The sequence below is a fragment of the Cyanistes caeruleus genome, chromosome 1 (genome assembly GCF_971803275.1).
Source record: "Cyanistes caeruleus chromosome 1, bCyaCae1.hap1.1, whole genome shotgun sequence".
Classification (NCBI taxonomy): Eukaryota; Metazoa; Chordata; class Aves; order Passeriformes; family Paridae; genus Cyanistes; species Cyanistes caeruleus.
The window spans coordinates 87,390,285-87,415,664 of record NC_141701.1 but is presented as its reverse complement, the minus strand read 5'-3'; the positions used below and the strand labels follow the sequence as shown (position 1 = coordinate 87,415,664).

The 25,380-nt window shown below is 39.9% G+C and overlaps 1 protein-coding gene across 2 annotated transcripts; it reads left to right on the top strand.

The window, feature by feature from the left end:
- Positions 1-2,439: 2,439 nt before the first annotated feature.
- TXNDC5 (thioredoxin domain containing 5) lies at positions 2,440-25,357 on the top strand. Of its 2 annotated transcripts, none has more exons than XM_086901282.1 (10): positions 2,440-2,725; positions 7,188-7,337; positions 10,010-10,115; positions 11,355-11,451; positions 13,714-13,829; positions 15,951-16,037; positions 18,767-18,907; positions 21,688-21,770; positions 24,523-24,652; positions 25,214-25,357. In XM_086901282.1, the coding sequence occupies exons 1-10, from the start codon at positions 2,508-2,510 to the stop codon at positions 25,334-25,336; spliced, it is 1,251 nt and encodes a 416-aa protein (XP_086757408.1). In that variant the 5' UTR covers positions 2,440-2,507; the 3' UTR covers positions 25,337-25,357. The 2 variants fall into 2 exon arrangements, with proteins under 2 accessions (XP_086757408.1, XP_023775513.1); XM_023919745.2 differs by lacking the exon at positions 2,440-2,725 and adding an exon at positions 2,896-3,170.
- The last annotated feature ends 23 nt before the right edge of the window (positions 25,358-25,380 follow it).

The window sequence follows — 25,380 nt, the reverse complement described above, 5'->3', positions numbered from 1 at the left end:
CATAATTAGTGAATCACTTTATTTGAACACCACAGAAATAAACTTTGTTGAAAGAAACGGCTATTGCTTTGTATTTTAGCTTAATGATTTGAAATTAAATTTTGAGTCAGGTGATTAGCTGCTTTTCTGGACACTTTAGGTTTGTCCTTTCTTCTAGTTTGGCAACAAGTGTAGTTTGAGTTTTCTGTAGTTGTTTCATGTATACATTATGAGGAATTTTGGAAGACTAATTTTGAGGCAGATAATAGCTTTAGAAAGCAATTAAAAATTTTTAAAGAAAAGACACCTCTAATTTTAATATTTTCTTTTTTTTTTTTTTTTTTTTTTTGGCTGGGAGAGGGTTTAAGAAGAGATTTTTGTTGACTCTAAGGATGGCCTTTGTTGCATAAAAGTGAGGTGAGCAACCCAAGTCAGCACAGGCTCTAAGCAAAAACCAGCCTAGGAAATGAGATGGATGTTACACGAGCACATGCGCAGCACAGCCAGGTCCTTCCTTGTGTCAGTCCTGTAGAGGAGGTGATGTTAGAGTGAAGCGTTCAGTGATGAGATGATATGAGGAAGGAGGAGTCTGGAGGACAAAATTTGAAGTGAACTCCACCTGTCCAGGCACCTAACTGCAAGCAGCAGCTTGTCAGTGAGCAGAGCAGTGCCAGGATGAGCCTGTCTTGCTGGTTTTGAGTTCTGATATTACACCAACACAGACCACTGCAGGTACACAGGTCAGATATATGTTTGCACGCACATGTGCACGATGAATTACTTAGTTTCCTGACTTTTTCATTAAAATGTACTTTGCTGTTAAACAAGGTGAGTCCCTGATTATTACCTGCTTTACTATAGCAAGCTCAAATAATCGAAGTTCAAGTCTAAACTGAAAATAGTTAAAATTGAAGCAATTATAGAAATGCTCTGGGACCTCCAACACAAGAAAGTTTTCAACCTGTTGGAATGAGCCCATAAAGGGCCACAAAGACTCTGAGAAGGCTGGAGCACCTCTCCTATGAAGGCAGGCTGAGAGAGCTCTGGTTGTTCTGCCTGGAGAAGGGAAGGCTCTGGAGACACCTTGGAACAGCATTCCAGTACCTAAAGGGGCCCTGAAAGAGAACTGGACAGGGACTTTTTACAGGGGCATGGAATGATAAGGCTAGGGTAATGGCTTTAAAATGAAGGAGGGTAAGTTTATATTGGATTAGATATTGAGAAGAAATCCTTTACTGTGGGAGTGGAGAGGCCCTGGAGCACATTGTCCAGAGAAACTGTGGATGTTCCATCCCTGGAAGTGTTCAAGGCCAGGTTGGATGAGGCTTTTCTAGTGGGAGGCGTCCCTGCCCATGGCAGGGGGGTTGTAACTAGACAATCTTTATGGTCCCTTTGACTCCAAACGGTTCTGTGATTCCATGAAATACACCCCCCTTCTCCCCTGTTACATCAGCTTGCAGCTATCTCATACTGACCTTGTAGTATTATTCGCTACTACTATTATTACTATTTAATGATTATCGTTACTCTGTTGCAGCTCAAAAACCCTCGAGCAGTGTGAGCACCGATTTGTTCCCTTCCTTCAGAAGTAAGGGAACCAAGCCAAGGGAACAAGGACCTCTTTCCAGTTGGGCATGGAGCTGGGACTGAAGGTCTCGGGGACTGAGGATCTTCTCCCAGAGGCACAGCACCCTTAATGGATCTGGTACCACCACACCTGCCTTCTCATCACTCATTTATTGTACAAAAAGCTTCATTGCAGTATGTGTGCATGCGTAAACAGATACCAAAAAATTTTTATTTGAAATTTTAATATAAATCCATGTATCAATATAATAAATATATAACATAAAACAGATATGATGTGTTATAGAAATAATATTTTAAGGCCTTTATAAAATTATTTATTTCCAGAAACGAGTGTGTTAAAATTGTGTAAAAACTGTTATTGTTTTAGATAATAATATAATCTAATTTATAGATTATAATGTATTGTAATGTAATGTAAATTTTTATGGATCAATATAATCAAAATACAATATAAAATATATATATTATATGACATTTAAATAATAGAATTTAATAATATATATTATATTATTATATATAGCTATATATAATATAATATAATATAATATAATATAATATAATATAATATAATATAATATAATATAATATAATATAATATAATATAATATAATATAATATAATATAATATGTTTTTATAAGATTAAGGGCTTCCAGAAATAAGCATGTTTGTATATTAAAAATATACATAAAATCTGCAATTGTTTTAAATTTTAACACGGATGCATAGGGCAAAGTTAATTAATAAGCGACATAAAAAATAGCAAGCAGCACTTTTACAGGGCGGTGTATCTCCAGCCGGGAGGCTCCGGCCGGGCGTGCGGGGGTGCCGGCGGAGGGGGGAGGGAGGCGGGCGGGGGCGCGGGCGGGGCGGGGCGGAGGCGGCAGCGCCCGCCCGCCCGCCCGCCCGGGGCTTTGCCCGCTCGCTCTCCGCCGCTGCCATGGCTGCGCTCCGCTCCGGCCCGGCGTGGTGCCGCGTCCTGTCCCTGGCCGTGCTCGGCCCCGTGCTCTGCGGCCGCCCGGCGCGGGCTGAGCCGGAGCCGGGCCCGGGCCCGGGCCCGGAGGCGGGGGACCCGCACGGGCGGCACCTCTACAGCGCCGAGATGCTGCGGCACGGCGCCGCCGCCGCCCCTCACTTCGTCATGTTCTTCGCCCCGTGGTGGGTACCCGAGCGCGGCGCGGCCCGGCCCGGCCCGCGCCCTCCGCCCGCCTCTTCCCCGTTGACGTGGCGGCGGCGGCGGGGCCGGGCCGGGCCGGGCCGGCGGGGAGGCCGCGGGGTCGCGCTGGCCCGAGCCCCGCGGCGGGGCCGGAGCGGGGGCTGGCGGGAGGGACAGCCCCGGGGGCCGGGAAGGGCTGGGACGGGGAGCGGGAGCCCCGCGTGTGCCTGGCCCGGGCCTCGGCGGCCACCCCCGCCACAGAGCCACGGGCTCGGTTAGCTCGGAAAAGACCTCTGAGATGATCAGGTCGAACCTATCGGCGCCCGAAGGCGCTCCCGGCTGGGGCTGCCGGGGCAGCCGCTCCGGCGTGCTGCAAAGGGACCCAGAGCAGTTGCTGCTCGGCCACCGTCACTTACTGACCCTGCGCCCCACAACCCGAGCTCGCAGGTGCTTTCATTGCAGAATCGATGTTCTCTTTGCAATCACGAAGTTAAAGAGTGAATTTGCTGTGTTAACCACCGTGCTGTGGCCCCGAGGCCACAGGTATATCTGTAGGAGAGCTGGAGAGTTCTTAGGTTTGCAAGAGACCCGCTGGGCTTTTGTCCTGGACCGGTACTTTTGGCACGAGAATGGTTGAGACAAATGAGGGAACAGTGCTTTACGGGATATTCCTAGTCAAGAGAACAGTACTTCTCATCTCTGGGTCTTTCTTATGGTTTTTCATATTCCTCTGTTTTCTTTGCCTTTTCCCATACCCTTTTTTATCATACTGATATCCAGTAGATGTTATTGGGAGTTCTGTTGTTAGGGTTATCTTTTTTATTTTTTTTTTTTCCCTCCCAAGTTTTCTTTAATCTAGATAAAATAAAGTCAAGGGAACAATGTGCAAAAGTTATGTTTTGATCCAAAGTTATCTGTTGCTACATGGTGCCATTTAAGCACTTGAGAGTCTTTGAAATCCATAGCAGGAAAGCATTTCCTTTGAAAACTTTTCTTTGTTATTAACATTGACTTATTTATGCCATGTGAAAACGTTAAATAAAAGCTTGAAAGAGCAGATGCCTTTGTTCTCCAGAGATCACAAAGTGGAGGATGCCTGACTTGCTGGTGTAGGACTGTTGCTTGAGAGTGCAGTGAGGCCTAAGAAATGCCCGTGCAGAGCAGGAGTACTTCTGTTCTCTTCTGTGCTCAGGTGATGATGTCTGTGTCTGTCCGCCCTTCGACTGTTTCACAGGCATCCCTAAAACCAGATGAGCTTTCTCTTATCCTGAGACACTGTTTGTAGGAGACCCTCTGCCAAAAGGGCCTTTGCAGAATTCCATGTATGCTGCACATCCTCAGTACAGATCAAAGGGAGTGCTGGCCTTGCAGACTTGGATTACATTGTGCCTTTGGGAGGGCGGAGGATCTCTGTCCAACATAAGTGTGAGGGAGCTGTGTTGTTTCCCAGATTTTTTGCAGCTTTTCTGGTTGTTCTCCTCATCCTTAGCAAATCTCTAGATCTCTGGTTCTTGGCTGCAAGGCCCTTGGTCTGGATGTCTGGCTCCGGACTGGCAGCGATGGGTTTCAGGTTTCAGTTCCAAGGGAAGAGCAGAATGAAGGGAACATCCAAGTGCCTGAGAGAGGTGCTTATACACACCAGTAGTTCTATTGTCAGTGGGATCAGGGGGGCAGCCTGGCAGTCCTGGAGTCTGTGTTAGAACCTCTTGCCCTGTTCTGAGGTGGTGTGCTAATCTCCTAAGGCTTCCCACAGGCTGTTGTCTGTCGTTCCAAGGCAAACAGCAAGCAGCCCAAGGTTCAGCTGGGATTGTCTTTCAGATTTATGTGGGTGCTGCTAATGTTGCATCATCAATACTACCTGTAAGAGCTGCGTTAGAGCTAACACCACCCTTCTCTTCCAGATTCTTGAAACAAATGTTGCTGAGGGCCTCATGGTGCACTTGAGGTCCTGCATTTGCTTCAGAGGTGGCAGGATACTCCAAGAAGAGAGCATTCCAAGTCATTTGCCATCAGATATCATAAGGCTTTTGTTCAGAAGGCTGTCCCACTTCATAGATACACTTGGGGACAGAACAGATTGCTGTCTTGGTTGCACAAAGTAGTCTTAAAATTTTTGCCAGGCTGGTTGCAGTTCTGTAGAGGAGTGAGGTTCCCCTGGTTCCTTAGCAGGCAGAAATCTCAATTAAGTGGTTTAATTTCATTAACTTGACTCTAATGGATCTTTTCAACCTATGTTCTTTCTTGGTAAACCTGGCAAGTCCACTAACTTGCAGCAGAATTGAATCAAACTCTGCTGACTGGATTTCACTTGAGTTAAATTCTGTGCAGAATAAGACTGGTCCTGGACTGCTTATACCATTATCCATGTCTATGTTTTTAATTGGATAAGGATTTGAGCTGTATCTTGCTGTGGAGCTGCCCTTGCTGGCTGCAGAGCTCAAGCTCTACTAGTGGCCCCCAGAAATGTCTGTGTTAGCCTGTTTTGGATCTTCATTTGTGCTTGTCAGTGGAGGTTGTGGATGCTTACAACTTTCTAGCCCATGTAGGGATAAAAGAGCAGAACTCGTCATTGACACCCAGGTCTCTCTCCACTGTCCCCAGCAGCTCCTCCAGCCCCACTAATGTGCTGTGGAGTAGCAGCAGTGAAGGACTGTAGGTGCATAGGGCTGAGGGAAGCATGTCATATTACATGATCTTGCTCTTTGATTTTGCCCTCCTTGGTTTTATGTATATTTCCTTGGGAACTTCAGAAAAAGCATTTTTTGGACTGTCATTTATTTCTTTCTATATAATACTGTTTGTTTGTTTGTTTTCAAACCAGGAATGACTAACTAGTCGATTACTGATTCAGATAGGAACATGTTTCCTGCTTTATTCTCAGTTTTAGCTTCCATAATCCAAAGAAGGAAGGGAAGGGGTGTGTATAGCAGAGATCACAGTGTTAAGTAGGGACAAGGCAGCTCTGTTGTACTTGAAAAACAGGAGGTTAATTAATTGGGATTCCCTTACCTAGTTTTCCATGCTCTGTTCTCTAACGACAGCCAGTATTCATTTGGTGTTTTGAGTCACTGCATCTGCTAGGGAAAGGGATTAGGGTATCTAAAATCCTTCTCTTACTTCAAGCTCTGTGAAGGAGTTGACTATGGAGGGATGTCAGCCAGAAGTTAAGTATTTTAGGAATATTTGATTTTAATAATAACACATTGTATCCCTTCACCAGGAAAATTCAGAATAAGATCACATAGGAGGTTGTATTCAGCCACATTGTGGGTGCATGTGTGACCCACTGTGCCTGTTACAGGTCTTTACTAAGATCAGAAAAAATTCATTATCTTAAAGTAAATCTCAGGACTTTTTATTTTGGTTTTGGTTGGTTTTTTTCTCTTAATGGTCTTAGGATACCTAGAGAGGTATAAATCTGTGCAACTTTTTCTACACATACTCAAAATCATTTGTATAAGTGAAACTGTTTTAAGTTAGAGCAAAGTTCTCCAAAGTCATAATAGTGATTTAATTGTTAGTTACAAAGTAGATGTTGTAGATCATGCCAAGCAATAACTGCTTTCATACTGTCAGTCCAAGAATGTTTTCTGTTACTCCAACTTCGTATTTTTTAGATGTCTTGGAGGGTTGGCAAAAGCAGCCATTAAAGAGAAATGAAAATCCATTCCTTAAAACTTTCCATCATACTTTGAGGAATAGGGTATTGCTATAATGACTTGAAAGACTAGGAAAACAGTGAGAAGAATAATAGCTATTTTTTGCTTCTGAGGAGGTTCTGAGCTGTTGTAGGAGCGGTGTTAGGCCAGTTTTCTTTATGTATGCACAGAATATAGAGATATATGATGGTGTCCTGCTGGGGCAGAGCATAGGATGGGAGGATTTTCACAGAATATTCTGAGTTGGAAGGGACCCACAAGGGTTATCAAAATTTTGGGAAACCGTATTGCGGAATCAGTTGTGACATTTCTTGACTTGCGTGTTACAATTCCTCTGAAGCATGGATGTTCAAGTAGCATTACAAAGAGGCTAGAAACCATGATCTTCTTAACTACTGCTAAAAAAAAAGGAATTATGAAATATTAGAATGTAAAGCAAGCTGGGCAACCTTGCAAGATTTTTCTAGAAAGCTGAAAGACTGACAGTGCTTTGATTAACAGCTTTACTAAGTTCAGGGGGGTATTCACAGAATTTGTACTATAAAAGGAGAGTAGCAAGAGGTTCTCAAATCTTGATGATTTTTACATGAGATGTGTTTGCAGCATGCTACAGTTCTTAATAGCATTTGCTGTTGCTTAGTGTAACACAGCTTGAGTGTGGAAGATTTCTGATGTAACTGATTGAACTTTTGATTTAAAAATTTGTTTAAATTAATAAAAATCACCATTCTGCATATGACTTTTCCATGGGCTCATTCCCCTCTAAGTGTGAGCAGCTATTAAACAGTATCTTGTTCCTTCACAGGTGTGGACATTGTCAGCGCCTCCAGCCAACTTGGAATGATTTGGGAGATAAATACAACAACATGGAAAACCCACAGGTCTATGTTGTTAAAGTGGATTGTACTGTAGATATTCCACTATGCTCTGAATTTGGCGTGCGAGGATACCCTACGTAAGTACAGAAAGAAATCTGCTCCTGTTTTTCTTTTCCAGTTTTCCATAATCCACTGCCAATTTCTTGATGCTAACTTCTAAGCTACATTTTTGCTGGGTTTCTTTGGACCTGCTGTATTCATTTTAAGCCTTTTTTCCATGTTGCCAAGTATCATGTGATTCATAGTACTCTTATGCTTTTTTTTGGATTTTTTTTTTCCTTTCAAGAAGCTGTTTTATGTCTTGGAAGGTGGCTGTGTTTAACTGAAGTCTGGAATCTTCCTGTTCTTTTGTCTAGGAGTACATCTTTCTGAAGCAACAGTACATTGTGCAGCTGTGATATGCATGACAGAGCTGGTTTCTACTAACTGCACTTTTAAAAGTAACTTGCCACAAGTTTGTCAGTACACTGCACCCATCATAATCACATTAGAGGTGGTCTCTTAGATTTTTAGTGAACTTAGTGCTCATAAAGCAATAAATTAATAGTATCACTTAGCATAGCGGTGGTGATATTGTGTGGACTTTTTCCTACCTAAATTTCCTTATATTGATCTAGTATTTTAAAGTTTTTATGTTTATGCTGGATATATGTCTTACTGGCTCAGCTATGGTAGGCAGAACGTGGTCTAGAGTATCTACGAGAGGTCAGTGCCTTTGAGTTAGATGTATGTTCCCTTTTAAAGTGCCAGAAAAGGAGCAAAAGGATTTGCTTTTTACTTGTGTCTTCTTTAAAGCTTCTTGCAAATATGGATGGGATCCTTTCAACTTCTATATTAATTACTCATCTTAGTGGGGATAAGTGGAGAGTGTAATCATCTGTAGCCCTTCCACAGCCTGTATTTTTCAGTTTCCTTTCCTTTGCTCACTTAGTCTGGTGTTTTTGCCAAGCCCAGCAACAGCCTGAACTTTTCATTCGCTCCTGGCTGCACCCACTTGGACACAGATGAGTGCAACTGAGTAGAAGTTGAAAGTTATAAATAGTATAGTCCTTGTTGAGATAGGAATTGTCCTTAGGGACAGTGTGTGTCTTGTCTCTGCTACAAATCCCAAGGAAGAATGAATATTACAGTTCTGCTTTCATATGTCCAGAAGTGAGCGTTGGTTGTCGTTGCATATTTGCATTGATTATATTGTGGTGCTGCTCCTCGTAAAATAGAGTGGCAGAAATTTTGAACAGGAAAAAATCAATGGATGTGTAATTGCTGGAGGGTTTTTTCCCCTCCCTCCTCTTGGAGGTCATTGAATATATAGGAATAGTTAGTGCTTGCTTTTATCTATTTGAAAAGTTAAAAATAACAAGGCAGTCATTTGCTAGGTATAGAAATGAAGGGGAATTCATGGCATCAGCTCTCTTCCTGTCTGATTCAGTTTTGAACTAGCTTGTTTCTAAAAACCTCCAGCAAGGGAAATTTCACAGCTTCCTCAGGCAGAGTCCAGGATGTGCTGATCCCTACACTGCTTTTCCAAACACCTGTCAAGGGAAAGGCTGTGTTCCCTTTTCATCCCCTCAGAGAAGAAGCGGCTGAGCAGCTCCCTGCACTTGCTGTCACAGGTGTGTCAGGATTATTTGGTACTACAAAATCAATACTCTCTCAGCTGAACTAGAGAAACTTACCCTTGTTTGTGGAGAATAAAGGTGCAGCTAGCTTTTTTTAAGAGGTTACCTGAATTTGTTTTGTTACTTTTCAAAAGTAGTGCCAGGAGGTGTGTTTTAGATGTTCTTCTTTTTCATCTTTGTTGCTTCCTTATTATTCTGACTTTCTGTCATCATAAGGAACATTCAAGAATACCTTGAACAGAAATGACAGTGGGACTTCCTATCTCTTTTGAATGTATTTGCATTATGTGGTTTTTCAACACTTTCATATGTTCATTTCTTCCAACTGTGGAACAAGAAGAGAGAAAAACATTTCAAGAAACTAAAGTATGAAATGACAGCTTGGCAAGTGGAACTGAGGGTTGGGTGACAGTAGTAACTGAAACTCTTATTTGCTTTAAAAAATAAGACTAGGTCAGAATTCAGTATCGCACCTTTACTAAATATGCTTCAAATTTTAACTTAAAATGCAGTAGTAGAAGCTTTACGTAGTCTATGGGAAGGTGTTGATAGTAATTATTAAACATTAAAATCATGCAGACTGGATATCTACAAGAAGTTACTTATCTTCTTGTCCTGTTGACTTGTCTCAGGGTGTTTTTAATCAGTTTCATACCACGTGAAAAGCCCTACACTACAACAGCAGTCAGGAAACGAGCAGTGAGAAAGAAATTCCTGGGAAAACAAGCACTAGATATTTTTCCTTTGGTGATGGAGAGAGGTGAACAAAACAAAATTGATGCTCTTTGACAAGCTGAAATAGGATTCATAGAACTGAATGCTGCAATTTTTAAATTGCTCTTTCTTATTGATCAAAGTAATATTACACTGTGCTGATTCTTAACTTGGTATGTCTTATTTTCTCTTTTAAAAATCTCCTTAATGCTTACATGGGAATGAAAAAGGGTCCTAAGTTCTAGCCATGACACTTTAATCTGAAAGGGGTGTCTGATGCTGATGTTAATAGTCAAGAGATCTGTTATTGCAGCCTGAGCTGCATTGCCATAGATTAGCAAAGCCCATTATCTTTCTGAGAATATTTCCTGTGTGAAAACTTTTGCCTCACTCTTCTCTACATTTTGACCCTTTAGGCTAAAGTTGCTTAAACCGGGACAAGAACCTCTGAAATACCAAGGCCCTAGGGACTTCCAGGCACTGGAAAATTGGATGTTAGAGAAACTAAATGAGGAACCATCTGTAAGTGAAAAGGAAATGCTCTTTTCTGCTGGCTTACTTATCTATCATTTCTTTAAGTTAAGTTTTAATTTCCAGGAGGAAATCTGCTCCTGAGAATAAAAGTTAGGTTGCAGTATCAATCTGAAACAGTTTACATGTAAGTCAGAGTAGTAATTAAGTCTGTCACCCTGTGACCTGCTCTCTGTTTCCTGCTTTTAAAATTACAGTACATAATGCAGTTTTAGTGCTTATACATTTGACATTTTAAGATACAGTCCTTGCTGTCAATTCATTTGACACCTGTAGGCCATAATGTTTCTAGAGTAAGAAAAGCAATTTAGCTCTAATACATTATAAGTTACATTTGTGTTGGGCTTAATTACCTCTTAAAGCAATGGGTGCCATCTTTAGCTGAGTTACTTTCTGATAATATTGTGGCCTAAAGAAAAGGTTTAAAATTATCAGTTAAGTAAGATAAGCTAATACCATCACTAGGAAAATCATTAAGTTTAGGGGTATCATTCACATACGGGAGCCAAGCCTTGCCTAAAATTAAATTTGTGATTGCTGAAGCACAGTTAGAATGTGCTGACATTTAAGCAAGCATGGTATTTTTAATAATTGAACATTAAATGCTAAATTACTTTAAGAAATACACTTTGAGGTTCCTAAAAAATTATTTTCAGCTCTAGGGTTGGCGTCTAGAAAGTATTCACTTACTTTTGCTGAAATGCTCATGAGTTTCTTGCAAGTTATATATATTGTTTGCTCTATTTCCATTGTTGCTGACTTCGTGGAGCCATTAGGTAGACAGCATTCCTTCTGGCACTAAGGGAGCAGAAAATAGCTTTCACACTATTTTTAAATAGCTCAGAGACCACTGAAATGGGTGTGATGGCAGTTGTGGCTGATGTGTGATGCTCTGGAGGCACTGTTATATAATTTAAGTGTGTTAATATGTATATGGTGATGCAATGAATGCCACAGCAATTACTGTGCCCTGTGACTGTACTACAGCACAGTGAAAGACTGGTACTCCACAGACTCTGATAACTCTCTTTTATGTGGCAGTCTTTTTCACCTTTTGCTCTCAAGTAGTTGTTTTTTAGGAAACATTAGGTACCTAAATCAAGCTAAATCAGGACATTGCTTTAGGAATTTCAGAGTCTATGGTACTATCACAGAATGGTGTGATACAGAAAACAAGTGTTGTGTATTTGCTATAGAAGAGAAATAAAAGTTATTTTTTCTCGTGACTAGGATCCAGAATCTGATGTGGAACCACCAAAAGCTCCTGAGCCTAAGCAGGGAATGTATGAACTGTCAGCAGACAATTTCAAGACGCACATAGCAAAAGGTAACTGTTTTTTCCGAAGAAGAGAAACTCGGTTACAGAGATGTTAATAGTGGGAAGTCTGCACCAGAAATGTTAGTTTTCAGGGTACCTCCTTCCCACTTTTATTTTCCAGTAATACCTAGTGAAAGAGTATGAAACTGCAAACTATGTAAAAATGCACTGGTTAAAAGACATACTGCAGACAATGAGAAAGTTGAAGTACAGCACTCAGAAGGCAGTAAAATTATGGCTCCTCATCCCAGGGAAAAAGCTAGTGGGGTTTGCTCGACTAAACTGTCTCTTCTCCTGAGTTCCTTGCTCAGTCACAGCACTTGTTTGTTTGTTTGTTTGTTTTTTTGTGAGTCCCATTTCCTCCTTTCCTAGGTGCTGGCTTGTTCTTCCTCCCAGGCTGTTATTCTGGACACGTATAATCCACCCGCTTCCTCCTTCCAGCCCCCATCCCACTCCAGTCTGGCCCTTTATTTGATATTGTTTAGCTTCCTTCCTCCAGAACTTAATGAGGGCAAAACACTTTGTCTGTTTGGCTACTTTAAAAAGTATTTTGGCTGGAAGCTTTAAAATTAATGCCAGGAGGTGTACCTAATATGGGAAATTTCACCCCTCATATGTGTTTTTTTAGACAAAATCTTAGAATACAAACTTGGGGCTGGCATGACAACAGAGGATCCTACTTTCTCCATCTGTTATCTAAAAAAGAAAGGCTGGATTAAATTAAATGTTTGCCCATTTGATATCACCAGGGATGTCGAACTAGAACTTCTTAAAGTAACCATTAGCTGATAAGAAATATTTTCATGTATAAACTAGAATTTTGTGCAGCTAACTTAAAATTTCTCAGCATGTCTGGCTTAACGCTTAATGTGGAATTCAATCAAAATTCTCAATTAATTTTCCTCTAAGCCATCAGTGATATGATAAGCATTTGTCAACTTAACTACCTTCTCAGACTGTAAAGTTCAGTGCATTGTAAATGTTTTAGTGTTTTTATTATGTGTCCAATAGCTCTCTTAGAGGAGACATTCTTACAGTCATATCTGATGATTAAGCAGGTTTATGATCATCTGTAAATCTGTTGTCCTCTTGACTTCAGTTACGAGAAGTTCGGTGCTTAAATTTAACATGAGGCTTAGCAGTTACACCAGCAGGGTTGACTTCTGTTCTTATATAGCCTCCTTTTACCTTTTTACTGCTCTGGGACAAAAATTAATTATATTGTTTTCTATTGAGGAGAGTATGTCAGAACACATGGTAAAGAATAGCTGATGTTGACTAATGTTCTTACTAATTCATGGGAAATTTAATTTTGTGGTTTACTTGACCAACACAGAGCATGTTGATCAGTTTGAAAGTCTTCCTCATGCAGACTAGTCAAGTTAGAGTACACTGTTACTGCAGTTTGTTTCCTGATTATTTTGCACTGCCTTTCCTCTGGCCTTCCTTTGTGGACAAGCCTTCAAACTTCAGAAAAAAAAACAACTTCAAAACCAGTTGCTGCTGTTTTCTGAAAATTATTTTTTTCCCCTTATTTTAATTAGGTTAGTTTTTATTTAATTTAACAGAGCCTTGCCTTGATGTGTGCAAAAATGTGCAGCAATTTTAAGTAATTAATCTTAATTGAAAGAAATTGCATATTCTGGTACCTGGCAATCAATAATATGTACTTTTAAACTAAACATTAGTAGGAGATAGCACAAAGACTGTCCTCTGCATAAAATGCCATGAACATCTACTAAAGGCAGAAATTTCTGAGTAATTGACATGAAAATTCAAAGAGCAGGGCAGAAAAAGAAGAATGGAAAACTGAACATAATTTTTCAGGTAATTAATGGATTTAAGAGTTTCTTAGTAAACACCATTGCATAAAGTTGAAGTTTAATACTTCAGTTTATGCTGTTATCAACAGTTCCTTGGTAGTTCTTTCTAGTCTGTAAAAGGGCAACTGACTGACATGGTAGAATTAAACACTAAGGTAAATGGTTAGGTTTAAAGTATCAGTTTTAATACCTCACTTGTTGGCTTGAGATTGTGAAGCTGTTTGGATTTTCAGGAAATTTGGCAATGCTGTGGGACTGCATACAGTATTGAAAACCTAATTGTTGAAGTATTTTGTCCTGGCCTTTGATTCACAGTGTTTCCTATCTTTAACTCAGGAAATACCATGATAAATTTGCAGCCCGAGATTAGTACCTCGGCTTTAATTGCAGCCAAGTTCATTCCAAATGAGCTAAATATTTGTTTTCTCTTTTTTTTTTTACTTAAAAGGTAATCACTTCATCAAGTTCTTTGCCCCTTGGTGTGGTCACTGCAAGGCTTTGGCCCCAACCTGGGAACAGCTGGCTCAAGTCTTTGAGCATTCAGAAAGTGTCAAGATTGGTAAGGTAGGTGAAGCACTCTTAGTCTGAAAATATGGTTTGTGTCAACGTATGTTTCAGCCAAGAATCATGTCTTTTGTGCTATGATTCACAAATAACAATTGTTTTGTTTGTCACTTCTTAAATTCTTTCATAGTCATAGTTTGTATTTTGGTTTTGAGACTGTCATTTATTTTTTTTTCTCACACATCCACAGTTTAGGACCTCCCCCATTTTAAGCAAAGCCTTGTTGCAATCAAAGGTGCCTCTCCACATTTCAGAGAGCTGGGAATAAGTCCAATACTTCAGATGCAGGGAATAATATTTTGAGGCTTGTTTTTTATTATTCATTTTCTTTGTCAGAACTTGACAGACTTCAGTATTTATTTTGAGTGGGAAAGTGACTTTTAATTTGTTCTTTGCAGCATTGGATTTCTTGATAAGCTTTAGCCCTACTGGGTATTTATGATGGATTATTTCTTTGTTGGTTTTGATTTTTTCCTCTTTTTCCCCATAAAACTTCTAAAAGGTTTCAGGGGGTCTTACACCTTAAAAATTGATATCTTGTCCTGCTTTACTATTTCCCGTAGGGTTGATAACCAGGTTCTGTGGTGTATTTACCATGGGAGCTTGTTACTTGTACGTGGAGTGACTTCTGTGCAGAGGTATGGAGGTGGTCTGGCAGTTGCAGTTACTGGCTTTATTTGCTGACCCATACCTAAGTCCAGGTGGGTCATGATGGGAATCCCTGCCAACAGTGGAAATCAGACCAGGCTCAACTTCCACATCCCTAAACTTCCATAGTGCTTCCACTGATCTGAAATACTGCATGGCAGCAGTGTTGTCAGTCCTGCAGAAGGACTCTCCCTCAGCTGTCTCCCCTGTCTCTGCCCTCACAGCACTTCCAGCTGTAGCAGGAGGGATGAGCTTGACTTTTTTTTTTTAAAATGCTTTTGAAAATGTGTTAATTCAAGTATGCTGTGCATGTACAGCACAGGCCAGCAGAGTTGAACTTTAGATGAGGCATATATATATATATATATATATATATATATATGCACGTATATAAGCACAGTTGAACTTCAGAGAAGACACAAAAATATTCATGCATCTGTTTTCAGACCTGGTGGATATAAAGTTAAGATTCCCTCTCAGAATGAAATACCAGAAACGTTTTCTCCTTTGAATCTTTCTGTACTTTTTGATACTCTTGTTTGCTCTCTTATGAAATCATTGCTTAAGTATCTTTATGAAGTTACCATTCTCCGGTATTCAGAGAAAAATAATAAATTTCCAAAATTTCCGTTTTAATCAGTTGTTTGTGGTGTTTGCAGTTTGTATTACTGACAGTTGCTATTTAATACCTCCACTAAGATTTGTCTTGATGCCTAGACAATTTTATGTAACTGTATATTTTGTAAAATTTCTCTTGAAGCATGTCTTGGCTAAGATTTTAAGTGTGTAAGTAAACAGGAAACACAACTGTTTCTAAGAAGGTTGAACCATGACCTCCATCTAATCTGGGGGAATAGCGTTTTAACACTGTTTAATCCTTAGAACTGATCTTCAAGTGAAAAGCTTATAAACGAGTAACTTTACGGACTGGTTTGTGACATATTAGAATTGAATGTTGCTATGCACTTGGATCTTCCCTTGGAATACAGTTCACTTGCTAGCTGTTGGCATGTCTTCTGAAGTCTTTTAAGAGTAGTCTTTTAAAAAATGGGTGAACCAGTATGTCTTCACTTTAAAGCTCTCTGACATTAGTGTTTTGTGGCTCATTGTCCATGCACTGATTTTATTAGCTGAGAATACCAAGTAGTTTTTAATTGAGGTATTTAATTATGTCTTCATTGTTCTTTGTAACTGCTGCTGCTTCCTTCTAGCCATACCTCCCTCCCTGATCCCTCCTTAAAAAAAAAAAATATCAAATACACACAGAGCCTCCCGATTATACAACCAAACCACTGTTTGGAAGGCAGACATAATCATTCTCAAGACAGTACTTGGGTACTGAGTTTTGCCAAGCCTTGTATTGCTTGTTGCTTTATTTTTCTGAGCTGTCCCATTGAACAAGGGACACTGTGATGGCTGTTGTATATTTATTTTAGGCACTGAATAGTTTTGGGTTTTATTCCCAAAATGTAGGTCGACTGTACCCAGCATTATGAAGTCTGCTCTGAAGCCCAAGTTCGTGGTTATCCCACACTCCTCTGGTTTAGAAATGGTGAAAAGGTGAGTCTGCAAGTTTAGCATAAGATTACACCATTTTTCTCTGAATAATATTTGGGCTATGCTTACATTCTGGAAAAAAAAAATCAAGTGGACATATACAAAAGTCTGCTTGTGAGAGAAAAGATGTGGAGGTTTATTTGAGTACTAGAAGAGGTAGACTTTGTCCATAGATAAAGGTTTTTGTTCTCTGTATTTTGCAAATAACTGATATAATGTTCATAAATCTGTAAGTAGTAGCTCCAGTTATGCTGTTGTGTGAGGGAATTCTGGGCTTACTTTATCATAGTATTTTACTTCCTATGGAACACAAAAACATAACTGAAATCGAAATAATAATAATAAAGTATGTCATTTTCGCAATGTGTATCAGAAGGTTCTTATCTCTAAGTGGTGCCCATCTGCTGAGTGATGTCTAGAGATGTAAATTTTCCTTCTTATATAAACCTGAACATTTCACATGACACTGCAAGTGAGAATCTTGTGAGCCCAATTGACATTTTTCCTTGCAGCAATTCAGAGAGCTAAAATATTTTGAAATTATGGAGAGATAAAATATTTATAAATACCACATACATGAACAGCAGTAAATAAACATATTATAAATTCTAGTTTTATTTATACTGTGTTTCACAATTTCAAGATTAGTTAAATACATTCAATGGATATTAAAAACAGGTCTGCAAGAGAACCCAGGACTATACTTCTAGCTCCTACCTGCCAAGAGCAGGGGGAAAGGAAGAAGGGGTTTTCTCCCATTCATCCTGGATTCCTTTTTGAACATTTACACTATCAGCAACAGTAAGTTTTTCTACTCGAAACAGTTTAGTGGCTACTGCTTGTGGCAATTTTCTGGTACTCTGAAGAGAAACTGACCACAAGTACATTCCACTGCATGGGAGGGTTGGTATAAGCATCCCTATAAGATCAGACACTAGGGAATTTAAATGAAGCAGCCTCTGCATTTTTGAATCCCAACAAAATTCAGATAAGTGTGCAGCCTTGTGACCTCTCAAGGCACACGTCAGCAGCGCAGCTTGAAGCTGAGGAAGTGCTCAAATCAAGCGTGGTGTCATGTCCAAGGCTAGAGGTTTTCAGCTAATTAAACTTCAGTTTAAATGTTGTAATAATTGAAGCTGGAGTTACTTGGAATTATTTGAATCGAGTGCAAGGAAAGAAAAAAATCACTGCTGTTGTATTTGGTAAAGCTGAACCTCAGCCATTAATCTGAATGATGTATTTCAGATGACATCAAACTGTCTTTTCCCACTGTCAGTGGTATTCCTTGGTGGAATACTGCCACCAAAATCACACGTTTCTCTGTGGGCTGATAAAACATATTTGAAAAAGCACAGAACAACCTCAACAATTTTCCAATAATCTGGCCCAGAAATTCCTGAAACTCTCTCCGGCAGCTCTGATGCTGAAGGAGGAGAACTGATTCAGTCATCCAGCCTTGTCTGTAATACCTTCATCCCCTTTGCCATAACTGAAGTCTGGCATCACACCACTGCTGTTGGTGAGATGCAGCAGATACCCTGGGAGGAACCCTGACCCTGCCCTGCTGGCACAGGTACAAACAACTACAGGCATCCTGCACCTTAGGGATTGACACCCAGTGCCAGGAAAGGGGCAGTAGTTTCAGGAAACATTATCAATTACAAAAGAAGGAAAATGTGTAGAAAGAGTTCCAATGATTAATGAAAGTTGAAGAGATGTCTGTTCTTCCTTCTAATGTATGGAAGATGGTTGTTTCTTAAAGAATCTTCCTTGTCTGCAAGAGGAGATAGGTCTTGCAGCCCACACCACACGGAACCACATCTCAAGAATTCAATCCACTATGGATATGTAATGCCTCAAAGATATGATCTCTCTTCTGAAGAAGAAATTTAGTACTGATTTTCACAGCCAGCCATGAGGGCAGTCATGCAAGAGCCAGATTGGAGAGGGCAGACAGTGGATTTGAGACTAGAAGCTGCTCACAAGTGTTCTGATTTCTTGTTCTGACAATCTCTTGATTGTCTTGTTCTCTAGATTTGGAAAGTACCTGAAATATGGGGAAGCATCCAAGGTAAACTGTGGCCTCTCAAACCTCAGACCTGGCTGACTGCTTTATGTGCAGGTTAAAAAATAAGATTAGACTTTTGTGAGAGTGGTGCCATTGGAAATGTCTGCCCTGCAGCACCTCTTGCTCCTAGGTGAACTTAGGTGCCCAGAGTGCATTTTCTTACTATTTGGGTTTCCCAAGGATTTGTGGCAAGTACACAGGGCAGAGGAATGACTCTGTAGTCTAGAGACATGCAAGTTAAGGTTCTCAGCCTGCCAAAGCGCTGTGTAGAGCTCACAGGGTAACAGAAATCACACCCAAAGCACAGTGGGTATTTTATTGTTCCTTGTAGTAGAGTTACATTTAAAAAAATAAAACTTTGAAAAAGCTGACTAGAGTGAGACCAGAAGGTCAAAGTGGCAAAGTTTCAAAAATGTGCTTCTACGTTTCTTAAAATACCTTTCATTTCAAGGAAATTTTAGATTGTTCCCTATGGGTACTGAAGAATCTATGGCAAAAGCTGAAGACATGGAGTGAATGGAATGTCATAAAGAAGTTTAAGAACTAGATAATCATATTTATTATTTATATGCTTACACTTGGCAATCTTATGTTTTGCTAGTAGTTATTTATTTGTTATGTTAAATGTATATAGAAGGTTGCACAAACTGTTTGCTAATTGTAGGGTGACCAGTACAAAGGGAAGAGGGATTTTGATTCCTTAAAAGAATACGTGGATTCACAACTACAGAGCTCTGGGAAAGAGCCACCTGCAGATAAACCTGTCGAAGCCCTACAGCCACCTGCAGAGCCCACCCCTGCTGAGGTAAGTGCTCCTGCACTTTGCAGCAATGTAAGGTGTTCAGACTGTTTTAGCAGCCTGAGTCTTCCATGTGTGTCATTCTGATAGCTTGACAATTTCTGGTTGTAAACTGTACCAAATATTTCCCTGGTTATTTTTTTGAGTAATTAATGAGTAGAATCAGATCATAAATCCTAGCAATACTTTTATTATCCCGATGAATTGGAGAAGGGAAAAATATCTGATTTCTATTTTATGGTTGCAATGAGTTATTTAGATACAGGCTTAAATGTGGTCTTTTTGGCCCATGGAACTGCTGGCACCTGGGTCTATATGACAGCATATTTCACCACTATAGAGATGAAGATTTCTTGCAAGATGTTCACTTGAACCCAGGATGATGCACACTGCTAAGTCCCTAAAAAAAAAGCCAGGGTTCTATATTTAGAGATCTGAAGAAACAATGAACAAAGATTATGAAGACCAGTACCAATATGATAAGGTAACATGCCCTGTGACAAGAAAACTCCTTGGGGTTTGGAGACTTATTTTAATCTTGGCTGTAGGAGCTACAGGCTTATGTTGTGAAGAAATTGGCAGAAATAACCTTTGCACAGTTGTAGTTCATGTCATATAGTTTTCTGTCTTTTCTAATCCCTTTGGCATTTCATCTGCCATTTTTCTTGAAGATGAATGAAAAATCGATGAGGCTGAGAAATTAGGGTGGATTTAAAATATAATTTTTCATGAAATGTTTAGAACATACTTTCTGCCTATAAAATAAGGGACAGGGATTTACACTCCCTTGTGATATAAAATGAACTTTAGTAATTAGGCAACAATATTATTAATATAAATGCAGTTTGTATGCAGCTTCTTACATGTGAATATTACCTTTCCCAGCTGATTTTTCCAGCAGCATTAGTGGTTTACCAAACATTACAGACCACATAGATTTTCAATTTTCATACTCTTCAATTTTTATTTTTTAATTGACCTCATATTTGGAAGATCCCAATGAGCTGGTGTTAGTACAATGCCGAAAGTAATTAGTTGTCTTTCTATTTTTATAGAAATAACACAAACCACATGTGACACAAATTCCCACTTCTGCCTTGCATTCACCAGCACACACACAAAGAGGAAAGGATTGTTGGAGGAAATTTTTTTGCCAAAAAATAGTAGACATAGTGTAGGACTGAACTTGTCCTTAAAACTTTTATTTTCAGACCCCTTTTCAGACCCCCTCTTTGTTCTCATGAATTTTGAAACAAGGGGCCAGCCCCCATAGCCAGCAAACAGACTGCATTTGCCATCAGTTGAACACAGCTGGTACCAGAGGCAGCAAAAGCAATGAGTTCCCACTCCAAATTTGTGTCCAAGTGTTGAACCCCTGCTTGGATTCCCCCCATGTTTTATGTAGCCCAAGTACTTGCCAGCCCTTTAACAGAAGCTGTACTTTTACATCCATGAGACTTCTCTACTGCCAGACATGGCTAAAGTCATTCAAAAGATGATCCAAGTGGATTAAGGCAGTGTGACCAGCAGATGCTCACATTATGTGATTGCATTAGATGTCTTTTTTTGAGACAGAAAGCTAAAATTGAGATATCTGATATTAAATTTATTTTAGTGGTTGTATGGTTCACATTGCTATACTGATAGTAATCTACAGATCTTTAAAATTTGTTTTACTGTGTGAATCATGGGGAAGTTGTTACTAATCAGGTTTTCAAATTTTGTACCTTAGATTGTATATTATGTTTGGAACGTCAGTTTTAGATATCCATTTAGGAAAATCAGAGCAGAAGCATAGTGCTAACTTTTTGCTTCATTTAAATATTTCTGAGTATTTAATAATTAGAAAGTAGAAAAGTATAATTTCTAATTTCTAAATAATTATTTAGAAGTAATAACACTTCAGCTTAGTGAAATAGTTCCATGAACTAAGTTATTTACAGAAATGTTTAAAGGTACTGGATAATTCAGATTTTCAAATTTATTTTTGGCTTCACAAAACTTGCTGGAGTTAAAATAGAATTGATAGTACTGTCAGCTGTGATCTTGTTTTTCTTTTGCTTCCATTTGATTTTGAAGCTTTTATAGGCATGAGGTACATTTATTTGTTTTTCATCTCTCCCACTCTTAAAGGTCTCATGCAAAAAAATGAAGTTTCAGCTCTATTCTCTCACATGAGACTGTAAGCAATGTGCTTTCCTCCCATCATTCCTTCGCTCCTGATATTATCAGGAGTAGAAACATTTCCTGGCACCCATGCAAGGGTGGTGTTGTGATGTCCTCTTGACAGGCAAATCTGTGTTTCTGGTAACAGTTTTTTTCTGTGCATGCAATGCAGGGAAAGAAATAACAGAAAGAACAGCTCTTGAGACATCACTTGTGTGCCTTGAATACCTCATTAAAATCTCAGATGGCCATTACCTGCTTGAAGCCAACTCCTCTAAGGGCTGTTTCTTGAAACATTGTGTATTAAAATTAAGGTGATTTTTTACAATTCATGAAAATTTGGATACAGGCAAATCCTTTGAAAACAGGAAAGCTTTGTTTCTCCAGTTATGGATGAGATTCCATGTAAAATGCACTTTTCTCTGCATCTCTCTGGGGAAGGAAAGTAGCTGAGAAGTAAAAGGCAGGTCTGCTGCTGCTACTCTTGTTTATATTACCAACAATATTACCTTTTCCAATTTCAGTTTTCCTTTTAGGAAGGTAAAAGTTCAGTAGGCTGATGTTGTATATACAAAAAGTTTTGACTTTTTTTCTGGTTTTTTTCTTTTTTCTGGGGGCAGGCTGCAGTGCTTTCTCTCTCTGAAAAAGACTTTGATGCAACCATTGCTAGGGGGATCACCTTTATTAAATTCTACGCTCCATGGTAAGTTTGCAGCTGCTGCTGTTCAGGATTATTTCTGGCCTAAGCTGTGAGTGCATTAGTTGCTTTAGGTCTTTGAACTGCAGTACTGTATTTGTTGTCTCGATCTAAACTGTGAATTAGCTGAAGAATGTGTGTTTTGGCAAGAGTTGCAGCAAATAAGAAAAAAAAAAAGCTCAGTCTTGTTTAGCTCCCTTGAGCTCCCTCTCTGTGGAAAGGCTGACACAGAAGGTTTACCAGGTACTGCTGGGGTAGCAGGGAGGGTGAAGTTTTCTTTGCTGGTGCAGCATTCTCCTATCCCTGGATGAAGGTAAGATGAGAGGAGCATATCACCATATCTCAGTGCTGAGAAAGGACAGCATGCTGGCCTTTGGGCACTCTCCAGCCTCACTTGGAAGCCTCATTCGAACACCTGAGTTTTGATACAGACTGTTGAGCTATGGATTATTAATTGCCTGTTACTCTTCAAATAACTGCCAAAAAACTAATTTGCACAAGTGACAATTTAAAGATGTTCTTAAGAGTTTATGTTCATGTAGTGTGTTTTTAGAGGGATCCAAGGTAGAAGTGCAGATGGTGTAGGTGTAGATACCCAATGGAAGGCATTGGAAGGGCAAATGAAAGTGGTGTCTGGCATCTACCATTCCTGCTATATCCAGCAGAGCCTGGGACCCCAGCTGGGTTAAGATCTGAGTATTACAAACTTGTAGAACAAGTATTTCCCCCTTTTTCTTACTATTCCCTTTCTGAAAGTTTCATGGTTCTCTGTCTGGTTTATAGAATTCATCTTATTTTGTATGCCATCTTGCTCATCCATTGCTGGTCTTGTAGCCAACAGTAGGAAGCCTAGTGTAGGGGGAGAGATAAAAATTAAGCTGTATTTCACTGTGTAAAGGATAACACATATCTGAGTTAATCACTAGCATTCCATTAACACAGTGTATAAAATATAGAAAGATCTTTTGTTTGGGTTACAAAAGGCCCCATTACAATGCAGCACAAGCAAATGCAACCCATATTTAGAAGTGCTCAGGCATCTCAAAATACTTCAGTTTAACTTTGACAGTAGGCATGAATGTGTTTCTTAGCATAGGCAAGGATTACCTGGGAACATTTCATTTCACTTAAGCTCAATGCTGCAGGCTTTTCCAGTGTTGTCACCCTCTGCTGCTTGAGAACCACTTCTGTGCTCTCTTCCATCAGTAAGATCTGCTTTCGGATGCGAGAGAGTACCTGCCACCACTGGGTGAAGAAATAGCCTGCCCATAGCACACACACTCCTCATCATTTACTGCTCTTTCCTCACTGCCTTTATTCCCTCTGTACTCTGGGAGGGACCTAGACTGAGTCTGTGCCTGTGCTGCTTCTGCCCCACCTGCAGAACTGGCTGGGAAATTGAATTCACACCTGTGCTCAAGAGCAGCTTCCAGTCTGGTTTCTGAACCCAGAAATCATATTGTTGGCATGTCTACAGTTCATTACCTGGAGCAGCATTTTCTGTGAGAGTTAGAGATTTAAATGCTCCCTTTTTGATTATCTTTTGCTAATAATACTATGTCCTCATCTCATGAGATTCTCATGGGATGCTGCTGGATCTCACAGGATCAGTGTTGGATGGCAGGCTGAGAAACAGCAGTTTCAGGATGTAGAGTCACCAGTGTGTGCCGACTGGTTGCAATGCTCAGAAAGACACCATTTAGGAAAATACTTTCTATATTTATGTAGCTTGTATCCTAGTTTTGGCTCTGAAAGTCAGGCTTGTGACTGCCTGTAGTGCTCTGCATATAAATGACCATATTCTCTTCCAAGTGGATTAACTTATGTAGGGCTCAGCAAACACTATTATGTTGCTTTTTAGTTCTGCCCTTCAGTTAGTTTTGGACAAATATTAATGTTAACTTGCATCGTAAGCACAAAAATCATCCTGTTCTAGTAGTTTTTGTGCGTGGTCAGAAATGCTTTTATACTGTCACTGTGTATTAACAAGGTGGTTTAAATGCACACTGGCTTGCATTAAGAAAACTTCTGCTGAGACATCTTTCATTATTTTTGTAAATGCCCCGATCCAGCCTCAAGGCAATTATGGGTCTGTTTTAATAATCCAATTAAGGTGCAGCTGGGTTAGAACAGAATGAGCAATGCAGCTTTAAAGTCTAAAGTTCTTTGGGAATTCTTCTTGAAGGCAGTAAGAAGTTCACATTAGGAACTTGGCTAAGCCAAGTTCAAAATATAAACAGAATGAATACTTTACTATGCATTGGTCAAGGAGGCCATTAGGAACTGGAAGAAATTTAATAGGGAAATTAAAATCTCATTTAACTAATTAAACTTGGGCTATGTGGCTTTAGCATAACTGGCATATGGTACCTGAAAAATTAATTCGTTCTACAGACATTCTGTGTCTTCCTAGAAGCATTTTTGTTTCCAAGAGATCTTTTTTTCCAGTTAAATATTCTCTGTGCTTGTCTTTATTTGGCTTCATATTCCTCTGTGGGGTAAAATGTTAATGTACCAACATCTAGAATACCATTCCAGGCAAGACTTACAAAGACCAGAAAATACTTCAGTGCTTAACTTAAATAAAATCACTTGTTTTCTTAGCCCATTTGCTGACATAATAGTGCAAGGGAGTTGGAGGGCCAAATCATTAGGGGATAGGAAAGGCAGCTAGTTAAACTTACAGCAATTGCAGCAAGACAGTAGAGATAAAGTGGAAAGTGTGTCTGCTAAACAAATCTCCCTCCTTTGTTTCTAGGTGTGGTCACTGTAAGAACTTGGCTCCAACCTGGGAGAACCTTGCCAAAGAGCAATTTCCAGGTTTGACTGATGTCAAAATAGCAGAAGTGGACTGCACTGTGGAACGTAATGTCTGCAACAGATTTTCTGTAAGTGTGAAAGTTCTGAAAGGAAGGGGACAGTATTGTGTACCAGATGTTGGAGGCTCCAGCATGCAGCCCAACTGACTGCTGCGCTCCAGGTGCCTGCTGAGAGTTCAGCTGTGGTCTCTGTTAGCCAAAAAGAGGCACCTGGTGAGACCATTCCTTTCCTGAACTGTTTGTTCAGACTTGGTCATTCTCATTATTGGACAAAGCTGAAGAAGTCCCTGCTTTCTCTCTCTGAAAGCACCAGGGCAGTCTTGTGGTATCCAATGCCAAATTCTATTCCTAGAACAAAAAAGATTTTCAGGGCTGGTAGGCAGACAATTGAAGACAGAGCTGAAGCTCCCCTTCCAAGAGCCTAGAGGAACATGTATTACCCCGTTCTCTGAATGTTCAGAAATTGCAGGTTGGCACTGAAAGTTCTGCTGTGGGTTTGGGTTTTTTAAATTAAAATGGCTTACTTTTTTAGAGGGGTTTGATGGCTTTTCAGAATCAGATAAATATGAGTGTTGGATACAAGTTTGAACATTAATAGCAAGTTTCTTTTCTTGTGTGTGTCTTTTGAAGGTACGTGGTTATCCTACACTTCTGCTTTTCCGAGGCGGAAAGAAAGTCAGTGAACACAACGGAACAAGAGACCTCGAATCACTTCATAGTTTTGTCTTGCGTCAGGCAAGGGATGAATTGTAATAAAAGTCTGGATGCTCTGTCCCTGGCTGTCTCTGTACACTAGC